This window comes from Cuculus canorus, chromosome 25 (genome assembly GCF_017976375.1).
Source record: "Cuculus canorus isolate bCucCan1 chromosome 25, bCucCan1.pri, whole genome shotgun sequence".
NCBI lineage: Eukaryota > Metazoa > Chordata > Aves > Cuculiformes > Cuculidae > Cuculus > Cuculus canorus.
In genome coordinates, this window is record NC_071425.1 from 6,970,577 (window position 1) to 6,985,913 (window position 15,337).

The 15,337-nt window shown below is 48.1% G+C and overlaps 1 protein-coding gene across 6 annotated transcripts in view; it reads left to right on the top strand.

Moving 5' to 3' along the window:
- Positions 1-586: 586 nt before the first annotated feature.
- GPATCH8 (G-patch domain containing 8) overlaps positions 587-15,337 on the top strand; it is a 68,170-nt gene continuing 53,419 nt past the window's right edge. For 2 of the 6 annotated variants that reach the window (XM_054088067.1, XM_009567286.2), the window contains exon 1: positions 587-735. In XM_054088067.1, coding sequence (XP_053944042.1) covers positions 691-735 — 45 coding nt within the window. In that variant the 5' untranslated portion in view covers positions 587-690. Of the gene's footprint in view, positions 736-4,407; positions 4,468-15,337 lie in introns of those variants that run through there. The other 4 variants (XM_054088072.1, XM_054088070.1, XM_054088069.1 and 1 more) reach the window with 3 other exon arrangements.

Sequence of the window (15,337 nt, forward strand, 5' to 3'; positions counted from 1 at the left end):
TCACCGCGCATGCGCTTGGGTTCGCTGCTGCTGCACATGCGCAGAATACCCGCCGCTTTAGCTTGAGCCGAGCGCCCGTGCTGTACTGCGCATCCGCAGAACTCCCGCACCCCCCCCGGCTCCTCCTGCGCATGCGCAGTGCGGACCGGCGCCCTCTTTGGCCCTCTCTCCCGCCCCTCCCTCGCGTCCTCCGAGCCCGTGCTGCGCATGCGAATTGCGCCCCTGCTGCGCGCCCTTCTCCTGCGCTCCCACCTCCCACGCATACGCAGCGCCTTCCCGCTCCCTTGCCTCGCCCCAGGCGCGCATGCGCACCGCACCCCCACTCCGCGCCTCTGCCCCGCCCCCTCACTCTCCTCCCTCGCCCCTCCCGCTCATGCGCATAGCGCCCCTGCTGACTGCCTGCCCCCCGCGCTCCGGTCTTGCCTTTCTGCGCATGCACAGCACACACCCTCGCCAAGTGCCTGCCGCGCCCCTCCCGCGCAGGCGCAGAGAGTACCCCCCGCATACCTTCCCCGCCCCTCCAGCGCACGTGCCCCGCCCCTGCTGCGCATGCGCACAGCGCCCCCATACACCCTCATTGTACGCATGCGCAGGGCTCCGCCCGCCCCGCCCGCGCCGCGCACGCGTAGAACCCCCGCGGCAGCACCGAGGGCGGCGGGAGGTGCGGGGCTGGGCCGAGCGCGGCGCAAAATGGCGGATAGGTTCTCCCGCTTCAACGAGGACAGGGACTTCCAGGTAACGGCGGGAGGGCCCGCACAGGCGTCCCGGGGGCCTCCTCCGGACGGGCCGCCCACCCCCACCTCACTGGGGCTTTGTGCGTGGGCCCGGCGGTAGCGGCACAAAGGCGGGGACGGGGGGCTGCCAGGGTGACCCGCTGGGACGGGGGTTACAGGAACCGGCGACCGGTTTTAACGGTCCGTGAAAGGGGCCGGTGCCGCCCCCCGTGCTGCCCCCCTGCCGCGGGACAGTGCCTCCTCTGTTGGTCCCCGCGTTGCCCCATTCCAGACCCGCCCTCCTTTGCCTTCCTCCTGGCCCCTGTTCTCCTGCTATCCCCACGTATAGGTGTCTGTCCCCGCTTGCTCCCCCTCGCTGTCCCCTCGGGCCGCTGCCGCCCCCTCATTTTCCACCCTCCTCCGGGTCCGTTAGTGCCCCCTCATTTCCCCCTTCCACCCCATGCCCATTGCCCCCACCGTGCCCATGGCCACCGCGCTCTGTTGCCCCCCCCATGCTCGTTGCCACCCCCTCTGTTCCCCTCCTCGTGCCCGTTGCTGCCCCCTCTGTTGCCCCTGTGCCCAGGCCCCTTGCCCCCCCCCCCTCCGTGCCCTTTGTTGCTCCCCCGGGCCGGTGCTGCCTCCCTCTGCTGCCCCCCTGGAGCCCCAGCATGGCCTCCCCGCCCTTCTCCAAGGAAACTGCCTTCTCCCCTCAAGAAAACATTAATATTAATTTCAGTGCAATTACCCTTTTAAAGGGGGTTCAAATAAACAATGGGATAATGAACGTTGACTCATTAAGCTTAAACAATGCCATTTTGTTTTCTGACTTCAGCTTGAGAGAGTTTAGAAATGCAAACAAGAGGAATGAGGACAATCACAGCTTGAGCAGAGCTACTGATGAGCTCTGTGTGTGTGATGCGTGTTTGGGAACCCAGAACTGTAGCACTGCTTTCGTCTCAACTCCTGCCCCACATCCGAAGAGCTGGGAGGGTTTTTTATAGTTGTGGTACTTGCGTAATTCTATTTAATGTAGCATTAAGGTGCAATCTTGAGAAGGGTCAGGGAATCCTTTTGTGCTATTCCTTCCGGATGTTTTAGGGTACATGCGCTACGTGAGTCATGGAATCGCTAGGTTAGAAAAGACCTTTGTGATCTTCAAGTCCAGCCGTACCCGTCCACTACTAAACTATATTGCTAAGCGCTTCATCTGGCTGTCTTTTAAACATCTCCAGTCATTATTAAACTGTGTTAGAAATGCAGGAGGAAACGTGCCTGAGTGCGGCCAGCTGCTGTGTGTTGCTGTATCTGTGGACTGCAGGTGGGCTCCCTAAGGCAGCCCCAGCTCAGGCTGGTTGGCCTCATTCATTTCCTGAAATGAAGAAGTGAGTTGCAATTAATATTGAAATGGTCTGATTAGGTTTTGAAGATACTGTTTCTGGAAGTGGAGCGAGCCTGATTTTGTGTTTGAGATTTTTTTGTAATAAATTACAAAATTTATGTTTTTTGTAATAAATTCAGGAGGGGAAAGGAGAGATGGGAACCTGAAACAAGTTGGGTACTGTGGGATACAGCAGAGAAATGGGTGAGCTATGTGTTGCACAACTTGTTCACGTGTGTCTTTGACTGGGTGTCCTTGTTCTTGTCCTTTTGTGGGGCAACCCATTTGCACAAAATAATGGTAGCGGCAAAACCTGTTACTGCGTTGCTGCTCTGGTCACGCAGGGAGAGTGTGGAGTGGTGATGTCAGAGAGGAAACAGTGCTTCATTGCCCAGTGCCGAAATCATGCTGGCTGCCGAGCATGCTCGGAAACAATAACCCTGTCACAGCCTGGTTTTCCCTTGACTTTAAGAGAGGGCACTGTTTTAAAGTGGGACTTTATCCACACTGAGTGTCAGGCTTCTGTTGGCTTTACTATAGTTTAATTAAAAAAAAATTAAAGGTAGGGTTTGCTTTTGTCGTAGGGCTACTTCTCTGTTCTTCTCTTCCTGAAAATCTGCCAGCAAGAAGACATTTTATTTTGTACTTTAAAGTGCCCTTCAAGGAGAAAGTGGAATTGGTCCTCTGGGAAGAGCGGTGAGGAGTTGGGTCAGGCTTGTGGAAGGGTGGATGCTGAAATGATGAGCTATGGAAGAGCTGATTAGAGGGAGACTGAACCCAAATACCTCTGCCAAAGTTGCACAGAATGGGTGGAAGCTCAAGACCCTGTGCTCGCACCCCCGACAGTTGGTTTGTCTAATGATTTTTCTGAAATGTATGTTTGAGGAATGCTTTTTTAACCTTATCTTCCCTTCTTCGTCAAAATTGCTTTCAGAGAACATTTTTTACTTTATTCTCTATATTTGGACAGAGGTCACTTGATCTGTAACGCTGGTGCGGCATAAAGGAAACTGCTCGCTATGCTGAGTGTTCGCAGGTCCACTGTGAAAACTGCGCTGTGACTGTTGCTAAGCATGGGCAAAATTACGCCTGCCTTTGGTGTACGACTTTTGATCATCTCTGTTCAGTGCTGGTCTCAAAGCTACAGCAAAATAAGACACTCTGTTAGTACAAAGTCACAGATCTGTATGTTGACTCCGTTTGTAGGAGTGTTCCTGTTGGTGTTAGGAATGCCTTTTCCACACCATTTCTTGCAGTTTTAATTCTGAGCTTCAGCAGGTGGAATTTGTGTCCTTTGGGTGGCTGTTACTACAGGCATGACCCTGTGTTGCTGCTGGTACCCAAGCAGGCATGGCGAGAGGGAGATGGCGCTCTAAAGTGACAGGGCTGGAAGCAGAGGTGGATGTGGATAGTGAGAGGGAGGGAGCCTGCAGGAGTGCCTTGGATTTTGTTCTTGGATGATCTACTTGTGATCAGGCTGGGAGAGTTGGGGTTGTTCAGCCTGGAGAAGAGAAGGCTCCAGGGAGACCTTAGAGCAGCTTCCAGTACTGAAAGAGATTCCAGGAAAGCTGGGGAGGGGCTCTTGATCAGGGAGTGCAGGGACAGAATGAGGGGGAATGGTTTTCAGCTGAAGGAGGGGAGATTGAGATGAGACCTTGGGAAGAAATGTCTTCTCATGAGGGGAGGCCCTGGCCCAGGTTGCCCAGAGCAGTGGTGGCTGCCCCATCCCTGGAGGTGTTTAAGGCCAAGTTGGATGGGGGTTGGAGCACCCTGATCCAGTGGGAGGGGTCCCTGCCTATGGCAGGAGATTGGAGCTGGATGGGCTTTGAGGTCTCTATCAATCAAACCTTTCTATGATTCTTGATGAAGTCAAAGGATGTGTTACTGTCTTAAGAGAGGAAGAAAAACAAAAGGTCAGGACTAAAATGTATGGGTCAAAGGAACCTTTTAGCTGTTTGGAAGAGAGGTACATGCCTCGGGCTTAGTGATGTGGCTGATAGCAAAGAGTCACTGGTTGAAAAAAAAAAAGGTGTTTTGGTGTTCTCTTTAATGTTATCAGCTGTCTTTCTGGAAAGAAACTGGTAAGATTCTGGGTTTGGGAAGATTAGTTTGAGAGTGTGAGCTGAGCGCTGATGTGGGCAGGGGAGAGAGGAGGTTAGCAGCACAGGGTTAGCAGAGGTGACAGGTTTGTGGGCTTCTGATATGCTGGGGAGGAGTGGATTAAAGGTGACGGAGCTGCTGGGAGCTGTTCTTCCCTCCCCTGTGCCTGAGTAAAGGAAGCTCAACGTGATCTGGGAAAGCAGGAATGGAAACGCACAGCACTGGAGAGAAATGGGATTGGAAAGGACAGGACCTGAACCACCTGGGAAAAAGGAGGTATGAATGGTCTGAAGTGCGCAAAAAGGTGATGAGGGAAGAAGGATTGAATGGAGGGATCAGCTGAGTGGTGGAAAGGAAGAGGTAGTCGGGGACCTCCCCATAACTGCAGTTAAAGTGATGCAGTAGGTATAAGGGAAGCTGTAGAGGGAGTGCAGACATGGTTGTGGAATTGAAAGATTGCGGAAAAGAGTAGCTACTGAAAGGATAAGGAGGTCAGATATCCTTAAGGATAAAGACTGTGGGAAGAGGAAAAGATTATGAATTCTGGGTATATTCAGAGTCTTCTCTGCTAAAGGCGGGAGGAAGCTCAAACCTAAGGATGTTTTGAAAGCTGAACTTGCCAAAGGAGCTGGAAATGGCATTGGAGGATATTGCCACAGTGGGGTGATAAGGCAGCTTTGGGGATTTCTAATAGAATTGTCTTGCGTTTGCTGTGCCACGTGGCTTTAGAAGCCACGCAGAGGACGTAGATCCTCTTCTCTTTTTGCTGTATCCTCCCAAGCCTTAGAAAATCTCATGGCAAAGCCCCTATTTTGGCTGTATTTTGCAGGTGCTGAACTTGAGGGCAGCTCCAGTGAAAGGCATCTGGCTTTGCTCTGCCCAGTCATCCCTGGTTGTTCCCTGCCTACAGCAGCCTGGCAGTTTGCTGGGGAAGCTTAAGGTGGTGAAATGAATTACCAGGGTGGAGTATTACTGACCTTCCTTCTCTTACCTCTCACTAGGCTCTGAAATGGTCAGTTAAGTCTGCCAGATGGCGTATCCAAGCAAATCCCAACCTTTTTCCCTTTTCCATCGCAAGAGGGGTTATTTTTGAGTGTGGGCCACTGAGAAGCTTAGTCCTTTGGTTAAAAGATCACACTAATCTATGGCAGGGATGTCTGTCAGTTCTCTGCCTCCACCCTCTCTGTGATCGACCATTTCCCCATGGCAGAGAGGAACTTGTGAGCCATCTTAATGTCAAGTAATGACGAGTGATAGCTGTTGACTAACGGTATTTTAGAGCATTACTGAAAGCTGTGTGAATACAGGAGGCTGCTGCAATAAGTAGATATATTTTTAGTGTTATATTTGTGATTGCAGTGATTTTATTCTTTAGATTAGCTGTACTGAACTCGAGAATGAACACTGTGGGTGTCTGTATCGCTGACATTCACTGGGGCTCCCAGGTTCTCACAGGTGTTGAGACAATGTTTTCTTGCTATTCTTTCTCCTCTTCATTGTTGAAGCAGAAATATTGCAAACCATGTTTGTATATGTGTACAATAATTTCCTCTTCCTACCTACATTGCCCTTACTTGCATCATTAGCCTGACAGAACACAAACTGTTCTGTCTTGTTTTTTTGGTTTATTATGGTCTGTATAATAGAGTAACGCTTCCACTGAGCACTTTTCTAAACTGGGTTGAAATGTGGCTGGTCTGAACCTTAGTTCTCATGTTCTTGTTTGGGCCAAGAAGATGGGCGGGCTTTCCTCCCCCCTCCAAGGATTTGAAGAGCTAACCGAGCACATCCCTGGGCTGTGCTTCTGGCCCTGTTGCTTCCAGCAACTCAAGCTGAATGCTGACGGCATGGGGATTTTATGCTTTTTAATTGGCAGAATGTCAGGGATAAGTTTTGTTCCCAAGCAGCTTAGGCAGTCTGGCTTATCAGACATTTGGGCCAACAGCGTGGAGTTTAACAATCTGTCCTTAATGACTGTGTGTTGTCAGTGGCTCAGCTTCATTTCTTAGGTGCTGCCCAAGGCAAACATGTTTGATTTTTACATCCCTCAGCAGGCCCTGACTGCTCCTGGGCTCTGTGGCAAAGCTGATGGCTTTCTCTGTGCTGCAAGGCAATAAGTAGGGTTGTTTTATTTTGCCTGCTTTTATTAATTGGGAGAAGAAAATGTTAATGTGGGGGAATGAGGGAAGGAATGGGATCAGAGCACTGCAAAATGTGATATCATAGAATAGTTTGGGTTGGAAGGAACCGTAAAGCCCATCCAGTTCCAACCCCTCTGCAATGGGCAGAGATACCTCCCACTGGATCAGGGTGCTCCACGCCCCATCCAACCTGGCCTTGAACACCTCCAGGGATGGGGCGGCCACCACTTCCCTGGGCAACCTGGGCCAGTGTCTCACCACTCTGATTGTGAAGAAATTCCTCCTAATGTCTAGCCTAAATCTGCCCCTCTCCAGCTTATACCTGTTCCCTGTCGTCCTATCCCCACAAGCCTTTGCAAACAATCTCTCTCCAGCTTTCTTGTAGCCCCTTCAGGTACTGGAAGGTCGCTCTAAGGTCTCCTTGGAGCCTTCTCTTTTCCAGGCTAAACAACCCCAACTCTCTCAGCCTGTCCTCATACGGAAGGTGCTCCAGACCTTGCATCCTCCTTGTAGCCTTCTCTGGACCTGTTCCAACAGCTCCATCTCCTTACATCGAGGATTCCAGAACTGGACACAGTACTCCAGATGAGTTCTCACGAGGGAGGAACAGAGGGGCAGAATCCCCTCCCTCACCCTGCTGGCCACGCTGCTTTTGATGCAGCCCAGGATACGGTTGGCTGAGCTTCCAACGGATACCAGATCCCTGTGCCCGAGTCTGCCTATGATAGACGTAGCTGAGAGCGATCTGGGAGGCAACCCATTTCCATGGCACGTTTTCTTATTTAAGCATTAATCTTGGGTTTTCTAAATTCTGTTAGCATTGTTTAGAGATGCTCATTTATTGTTTAGTAGAGTTAAATTTGTGCTACAGGCACAACAGAGGAAGCGCATTCACTTCTCTTCCCTCTCTGGCAATGTGTGCTGACCTCTCAGGGGAGCAAAGCAGGAACATCAGAATTGAGACTGATCTTTTGGTTTTGCCTGCCTTTGTGAGTGAGGAATGAAGGAGACGGCTAGGGGAGAAAGATAAATTCAGTAGCATTGGTTCCATTTTTAGAGGATCACAGAAGAATCTGGACTCCACTGTGAATTTTTGGAACTTACGGTAAGTTATTTTATGTAGGCCTTCTTTCGTTGGTCTTGGTTGTACCTTTCTCTACTCCATGTTTTGTCACTTCTCTTCCCTTCTCTTCCACAGTGATAGTCTCCATTGCCTTGGGTGACTGGATGGGAAACGCTTTATTCTGCAGTCCCACAAACCATCTCTGCGCTGTCTCAGCTTCTTCCAAATTGCCCCTCTGAAACAAACTCAGGCCCCCCTAACCAGGCTCCTCACACCCACTGCCTGGGGATGCAGAGCTGTAAGAGTTCATCCTCTGTTGCGGTTCTTGGCCAGTGTTTCCTTGGTTGACGCATATTTTTCTACCATTCAGTTTTAAACCCATAGTAATTCTGAGTACTTTCACCTCCAGGCAGCCCTGCGAGCAGTTAATCCATCTGAGGTTGTTAGCCGTTCCCAGTTTTAAAGGCAGAAGTTGGTACTAGGAAGCCTGCTCTAAATACCCAGGTGTCACTTACCCTTCCATTTCCATCATTTGACCCAGTTTGGAGTCCAGAAACCAGTGTTTGGCTGCGGTGTCTTTTTCTCTCAAGGACAATTGGTGACAGTGAACATTGACTGTAGACTGATCTGTAGTTTAGCCACTGAAAGGTACCTGCTCCTTTATTTTTCTTGTTTTTTTTCTGTTTTTAGCTTTTAGCTGCCGTTGTTACGTGCTGTACTGTGCCTGGCACATATTAGTACTCTTATGGGAGGGCATGTATGACATTTTTGTCTTAGCCTTGACCTCGTTTGAGAGCCTTAACAGTCTAGTCACTGAATTCTCTTCTTGCACAGTATTTTGCCTCTCCCTTTGCATTCTTACAGCTTTCAGCATCTTAAAACTTTCCACGTTTGTGACTTGACTGGCAGAGAGGAGCTGAGAGTATACTCCTTCTCTGTAATACATAGATCTGTATCTTTTTTACTACTTTATTCTTATTTGCTGTTCCTTTGTTACACACCCTAGGCCTGTATTTTTATCCTTTTCACTACCATATTGTGTGGAGAGGTTTTAACTTGGATTTCTCCTGCCTGCAGGTGTGTTTGTACAGTGTCTCTGTGGAAACAGGCCTTGTGAGTTCAGGCTGCTGTTACGGGGTTGAGTTGCTCTCTACAAACACGTTGACTGCATTGTTGCTTACAGTTTGTTGGGCTCCACGATCTGCAAACCGAGGCAGCAGTTGCTCTGTTTCCCCTCTGATCATTGATAAAAGAGTTGCTTGTTACCTAGTCTCGTGGAATGTGTTATGAGCTGAAATGCTGTTGATGTGCCCCTGAGTGAGGTTTTCTGTGACCTTTTTGTTTAGAAAAAGCCCTTCATTGATTCAAACATCGTATTAATAAACAAATTAAAAAGAGTACTATAAAAGTGTGGAAGTTTGTGGTGGTAAATAAATAATTCTCTAGCTATTAAACTGTGAGAACCCTGTCCTATTAAGGCATTTTCTCAACAGGCTGAGAGATTTGAGGTTCTTCAGCTTGGAGAATAGAAGGCTCTAGGGAGATCTTAGAGCAGCCTCCGTTACTGAAAAAAGGGCTGCAGCAAAGCTGGAAAGGGGCTCTTGATCTGGGAGGACAGGGATAGGATGAGGGGGAACAGTTTTGAGCTGGAAAAAGGGAGATTGAGGTGAGATTTTGGGAAGAAATATTTTCCTGTGAGAGTGGGAAGGCCCTGGCCCAGATTGGCCATAGAAGTGGTGGCTGCCCCATCCCTGGAGGTGTTCGAGGCCAGGTTGGATGGGGCTTGGAGCAACTGGATCCAGCGGGAGGTGTCCCTGCCCATAGCAGGAGGTGGAATTGGATGGGCTTTGAGATCCCGTCTGATGCAAACCATTCTATCATTCTAAGCTTCTGGTGGTAAACAAATGAAGCCCTAGCTATTAAATGATGAGCACTCTGTCCCATCAGGGCATTGTCTCTGTTGCTCTTGTTTGAATGTTCTTGTTAGCCCTAAAGAGATGGGTGCTGGAAGCACAACATCTTCCACACCAAGGTGTGTTAAGAGATGGCTGAGAGAAGATTGGGTGAGCAAGACTGATGGTGGTGCTCTTCAGTGCAGTTGCTGGAAGTGTTGAAAAACTGAACATCATTCCTTGTGTGCTGGAACAGATTTATAGCTGGCGTTGGTAGTGGCAGAAGGAATCTGAAAGACATTAAGTTCATGTTCGGTGCCAAAATATGCAAAGTGTAGCGAAGCAGAGACCTGCTTCTGCCTTCTACTCCTTTTTGTATGAGCTGTTTATCTCTGAACTGTAGAACATGTTCTGATTTGGGCAGCTCTAACTAGATATTTATATGCACGTTTTCCTGGTTAAAGCTCCTGACCTGCGAGTAGTCTTGAATGTGCTGGTGTTTTTGGACTTTACAGGTATTGAATTTGCCATCAAAATTAACTTTTAGTTTGGTAAATAAAAGGTGCTGTTGGCTTCTCAACGTATAATTACAAGGTGCTTCTTTCAAAAGTTGCCAATTTAAATTCACATCCAAATCTTAAGTGAGTGCTTTTGTTGTATTGACTTGAGAGGATTCTCGTTTTAAGTGCTCTCATAATAATTGATGTGTGTGTTTGCCTACAGTGAGGTTTTACTGCAGCTTTCACAAGTTGTTGGCTGTAAATATGGAGCTATTTCAGAGGGTGTGAGGATGTGCAGTGTCCATATTGTTTATTATTGCCCTTATGTTGCTTATTTACAGGAAAGGGACTGGGAAAACCATTTATAATGTGCGGAAGGCTATGAAAATGCTGGCTGCTCTTTGTGAACACTTTGCCTCGATGTTGCTAGGAAAGGATAACTGATTTTTTTGTCTCCACAGTTGCTGCAGGGAGCAATGGGAAAAAGGATAGGTTTTTTTTTTTCTGGGAAGCATTTAAAAAGGCTTTCCAGGTACAAAGTTGCTTTTGCATCGCTTTTTATAGTTTTGAGAAACCATGTGGGCTTTTAAAATGGTCCAAGAAAGCATCCAGTGCGAGCAAGGTTAGATGGAATCATCTTCTAGGTGCATGTTGGTCTTAAAAATGTATTTTCTTCTGGGTGTATAATGAATATTCAAGAACCACTCAAGCTGTGCTCTCCTGGAGTTGTTTTAGAATTCTCTGGATGGGTTTCTAAACATCAACGCGGTTGCCTGCATGAGTTATGTTTTGGAGCTCTTCATTGTGGAGAGTCATCGGGTCCTGCGTAGCTTAAAAGGGCAGCAGAAATGACTGACTGAGATCCGTAGGCAGCATGTGTAGGATCTTGTGTGGATCTTGTGGAGAAATTATAAACCCGTTACGTTGTTATTGTGCACAATGAACAGTCAATTAGTTGTGGTGAGTGGATCTGGAGCCAACACCTTCCCTTTCCCCTCTGTGTTTACTGGTTAGGTTAGCAATAGTGGAGTTGATAGAGCACCACAAATACACAACATAAAGAGGTGGTACCAGCAGAACTTGTTGCTTATGCCTTTTATATTTGACCCCTGCTTAGGGCTGTTTTTTTCCTGTAACTCTAGCAGCTCTCAGTGATCTGTCTCCCCTTTGGGCAGTGTGGGGAGAGGTGGGTCAGCAGGCTTGGAGCCGTGCAGAACTGACAGGAACGGCAAAGGCTGAGCAAGCCAGAAAGACTTCGGAAAAGAGAGTAAGATGCAAAATGTAGCACAAAATCACAGAATGGTTTGGGTTGGAAGGGACCTCAAAGCCCATCCAATTCCAACCCCTTGCCATGGGCTGGGACACCTCCCACTGGATCTGGTTGCTCCAAGCCCCATCCAACCTGGCCTTGAACACCTTCAGGGATGGGGCACTGACCACCTCTCTGGACAGCCTGGGTCAGGGCTTCCCCACCCTCACAGGAAAACATTTCTCCTTAACATCTCATCTCAAACTCCCCTCTTTCAGCAGAAAACCTTTCTTTTCATCCTGTCCCTGCACACTCTGATCAAGAGCCTCTCCCCAGCTTTCCTGGAGCCCCTTTCAGTACTGGAAGCTGCTCTGAGGTCTCCCCAGAGCCTTCTTTTCTCCAGGCTGAACAGCCTCACCTCTCAGCCTGTCCTCGTATGAGAGGGAAGTTGATTCTGGTCTGCCGAATGTAATTCCTAGCTGTGTTTTTGGGTCAGGCAAGAGCCCGGTGCTCTATCTGATCCTTGCAGGGTCATTGCTGTGTCTGTCTCTCGCAGCCACTGACGCAGGTGTCCTGGAGTTGTGCTGGGAGACACCTTTGGCAAAGCCAATGGATATTAAGGTGCCTTTTCCTCCTAAAGGTCTCATAACTGCTTACAGTCCTCCTTTAAATATTTCACATTTAATAGGATATCTGTTTCTGGAATCACTGAGTCTTTCTTTTTTTTTTATCCTTGAAGGAGCCATGTGCGTGCAAGCAGTGAGGAATTTGGAGAGGTGACATTTGCTCGTTTGTGTTCACACGCTGCTCCAGTTTCCTGCGCTCAACTGCTGAGGCCTTGCATCTGTGGTGCTCCGTCCCAGGCTGGCTGCAGGAAATGCCAGCTGTGTTTTTCAGCTGCAGGAGCAGGGACCAGAGGGCTCGGCAAAATGTTCTGTGACTTGTAGCTAATGCAGGTGGCCTTGGCTTTATCTACAGTAGAAAATAGCCTTTTTTGTGGGTACTTATTTCTCTTTTGAGGTATTCCTGATGTCTCAGCTGCTGGTTTACTGCCTGATGCCTTCAGAACTTTCAGGCACAGGAAGTGGACTTAGGTAAAGATTTTGAAGTGGCACTTGTGGGTAAGAACCCTGGATTTTATGGCTTGACTTCATATTTTTGGGAGATGAAGATTTATTGATTGCATTGTTGGATAAATAGAGTGGTGCATAAGTGGTGCTGATTTGCTTTAGTGTTTTAAAATTCCATTTTCTAAAGTAAATGCAATCTAAGTGTTGGGTTTTTGAGTCTTTTTCTTATAGTCCACCAGCGTAAAACTAATATATGAATATCTAAGGAGCACATTGTGTTCTTTTCAAGTGCAGTTAGGCAATCACGATCACGCTGTGCTCTTTTTCCAGTGCATTTAAGAAATAATGATGGTGAGTAGAGTGATGCTTTTCTGCAGAATTACTCTAAGATTATCTGCATGGCCATGGGAACATGAGTGTCTGTGCCTTCCTGAGCTTGTCCTTAGATTCAGTATGGACATGAATAGATGTTTCTGCTTTGACATCTCAGCGACTGTGTTCATAGAGCCGTAGAATAAAATCACAGAATCTTTAAAGTTGGAGAAGACCTCTTAGTTCATCCAGTCCAGCTGTCAGCCCAACCCCACTGTGCCTGCTAAACCATGTCCCTAAGTGTCATAGCCACATGGTTTTTGAACCCCTCCAGGGATAGAGACTCCACCCCTGCCCTGGGCAGCTTCTGCCAGGGCTTCACCGCTCTTCTGATGAAGAAATTTCTCCTGATAACCAATCTAAGCTTCCCCTGGTGCAGCTTGAGGCCATTTCCTCTCATCCTATTGCTTGTTACTTGGGAGCAGAGCCCAGCACCCACCTCATCACAGCCTCCTTTCCGGGAGCTGCAGAAAGCGATGAGGTCTCCCCCCAGTCTTGTCTTCTCCAGATTGAACAGCCCCAGGGCTCTCAGTCGCTCTCAGAACCACTGGGCTCCGCACCCTTGGTTCTGCCAGTTCCCTCCCCAGTCATCACTGAGCTTTTAGTGCTCTTAGCTGTTGTCTTTTGTGCTGGAGCCTCTTATTTTACTGCATTCACAGCGCTGAAGGCATCGTCCCTGTGACTTGTGGAGCAGGCAGTGTTCTCCACAGGTATTCCTATTCCAGGCTCTTCCCATCTGACTTCTGCTAGGGTTTGTAACTTCATCTTCTTTTCCCATTAATAATAATGCTCCTGTAACCGAGCTCTGTTGTTGAGCAGTGACTGAGGACGGCTGAATGGAGGCGTTCTGAAAGAAAGCTGTTGCTCTCACGTCTGCATTATACTGCTCCTTTGTTGTAGTTCTTTCCCGTCTCCACGTGAGAGCTGTGGTCCAAGGTTTGACCTGGCTGCAGAAATGTGGGCTGCCGCATTTACTGTTCCTCTGAAATAATACACGGATAACTTAGGGCTCTTCATAAAAGAAACCACTAATTCCTGTCAGGAATCTGCACTGTATGGAATGCATTCAGCATGCTGATATCTTAATATCCCCTGTGTTTGAACAGATCGGAAAGAGCAGTCCTATAATTAATATCCAGAGAGGTCTGCTAGCCTTGAAGTGGTTGAAATGACTCATTGTTCTTTCCTCCTTGTATTGGCAATGCTGTAGGTCACTTAAAAAATGCAGCACTCAAAAGTCAGGTCTGGATTTCGATCCCCCCTTTTGGGGAAGAAAGAGGGAAGGAGGGAGCATCTTTTTCTTCTGCCCTGTAGATGCTTTTACAATTGTCGTGTCCCTCCCCTTCCTGTAATATCTGGGTGTCCTTGGGTGGTTTGTCTTTGCCCAACTTCATTAAAAGGTGCCTCAGGTAGAGGAGGGAATGAATTCTGTGATATCGAACTTCGATAAATGGGCTTAAATCAATAATTCATTTCACTTGCATTGAGTAATTTATTGGCAACAATTCTTGCTGCCAAGGATTTTGGGATGAAAGCATGATTAAATTCTTAATTTTTTTTTTTTTTTAATTCTACTGACTGAGTCTCGCTGCTGCAATGTTTGAGACCTTATAAGTAAGGAAAAACCAGCGGGACCCTTAGCTGTTTAATTGGAGTTGTGTCAGAAAATGCAGTGACTCTGCCACATTCAATCTTGGACAAAATGGCATTTGTTGGGCCAGTGCTCTGAAATGTTTACAGCCCAAATAAGGGAGAATAAGGGTCTGAAATCCTGCACGGAGGCAGCTTTTGTTAGTTGATTTTTTAGATGTTGTGTTCATAACTCAGCGGTTAATTATGTGGGGGCTCCAGGACATAAGGTTTGGCAAAGAGCTTCAGGCAAACATCACGTGATGGGAAAGTGGAGGAGAGAGCAGAGGATGTTGCTGCGAGTAACCAAAACGTGTGGTTCACCAAAGCCAAGTGATGTTACCCCTAAAATTACAGGACACAAATATATTGTCTCATGGAGGTGAGTGCAACAAGGAGACTAAGTGGTGTGTGTGGTGTGTAATAGGAAATTTTAGATGTGGAAGGTTTATTCTTCTCATCCAGGTAGTAAAATATATTGAATGTCTGCTTGTGGTGAAACATCTGGCGTCAGAGCACTTGCTGTAGCACGAAGTGATGGCTGTAAATGATGCTGGAGTGGAAGCCTTTCATCTTATGTGTTCTGCTATTTCTGGATGGAGGTAGCACCAGTAAGAAAGTGGTGCAACCAGTGCAACGCATGCTGTTTTACAAGTGAGGAAGCCCGATAAGTGCTGAAACGGAGGGGCAGAGGGTACTGCCTTCAGCCTGAAATCCTTGCCCATGGGAAGAGGTGGGAACCCTTACATTAGCTAAAAGGGCCAGGATTTACTGTATCCCTGTAATAGTCATTGGAGAAGGAGGTTTGAGAATAGGGATTGATGCAGGGTTTGATGCAGCTGCAGTTTTATAGCTTGCTATCCATTTTGTAGGGATCAAATTCCTCTTCACTTAAAGGTTTCCTCAGAAGAGGGAAGCATCCTCAAGTCTGCAGAAAACAGATCAAAACACGGATCCGGCTGCATCTGAAGCAGTGTGGCCAGCAGGGTGAGGGAGAGGATTCTGCCCCTCTTTTCCTCTCTTGTGAGACCTCATATGGAGTATTGTGTCCAGTTCTGGAGTCCTCAGCATAAGAAGGAGATGGAGCTGTTGGAACAGGTCCAGAGGAGGCTACAAAGATGATCCAAGTGCTGGAGCAGCTCCCATACAAGGACAGGCTGAGAGAGTTGGTGTTGTTCAGCCTGGAAAAGAGACCTTAGAGTGACCTTCCAGTACTGAAAGGGGCTCCAG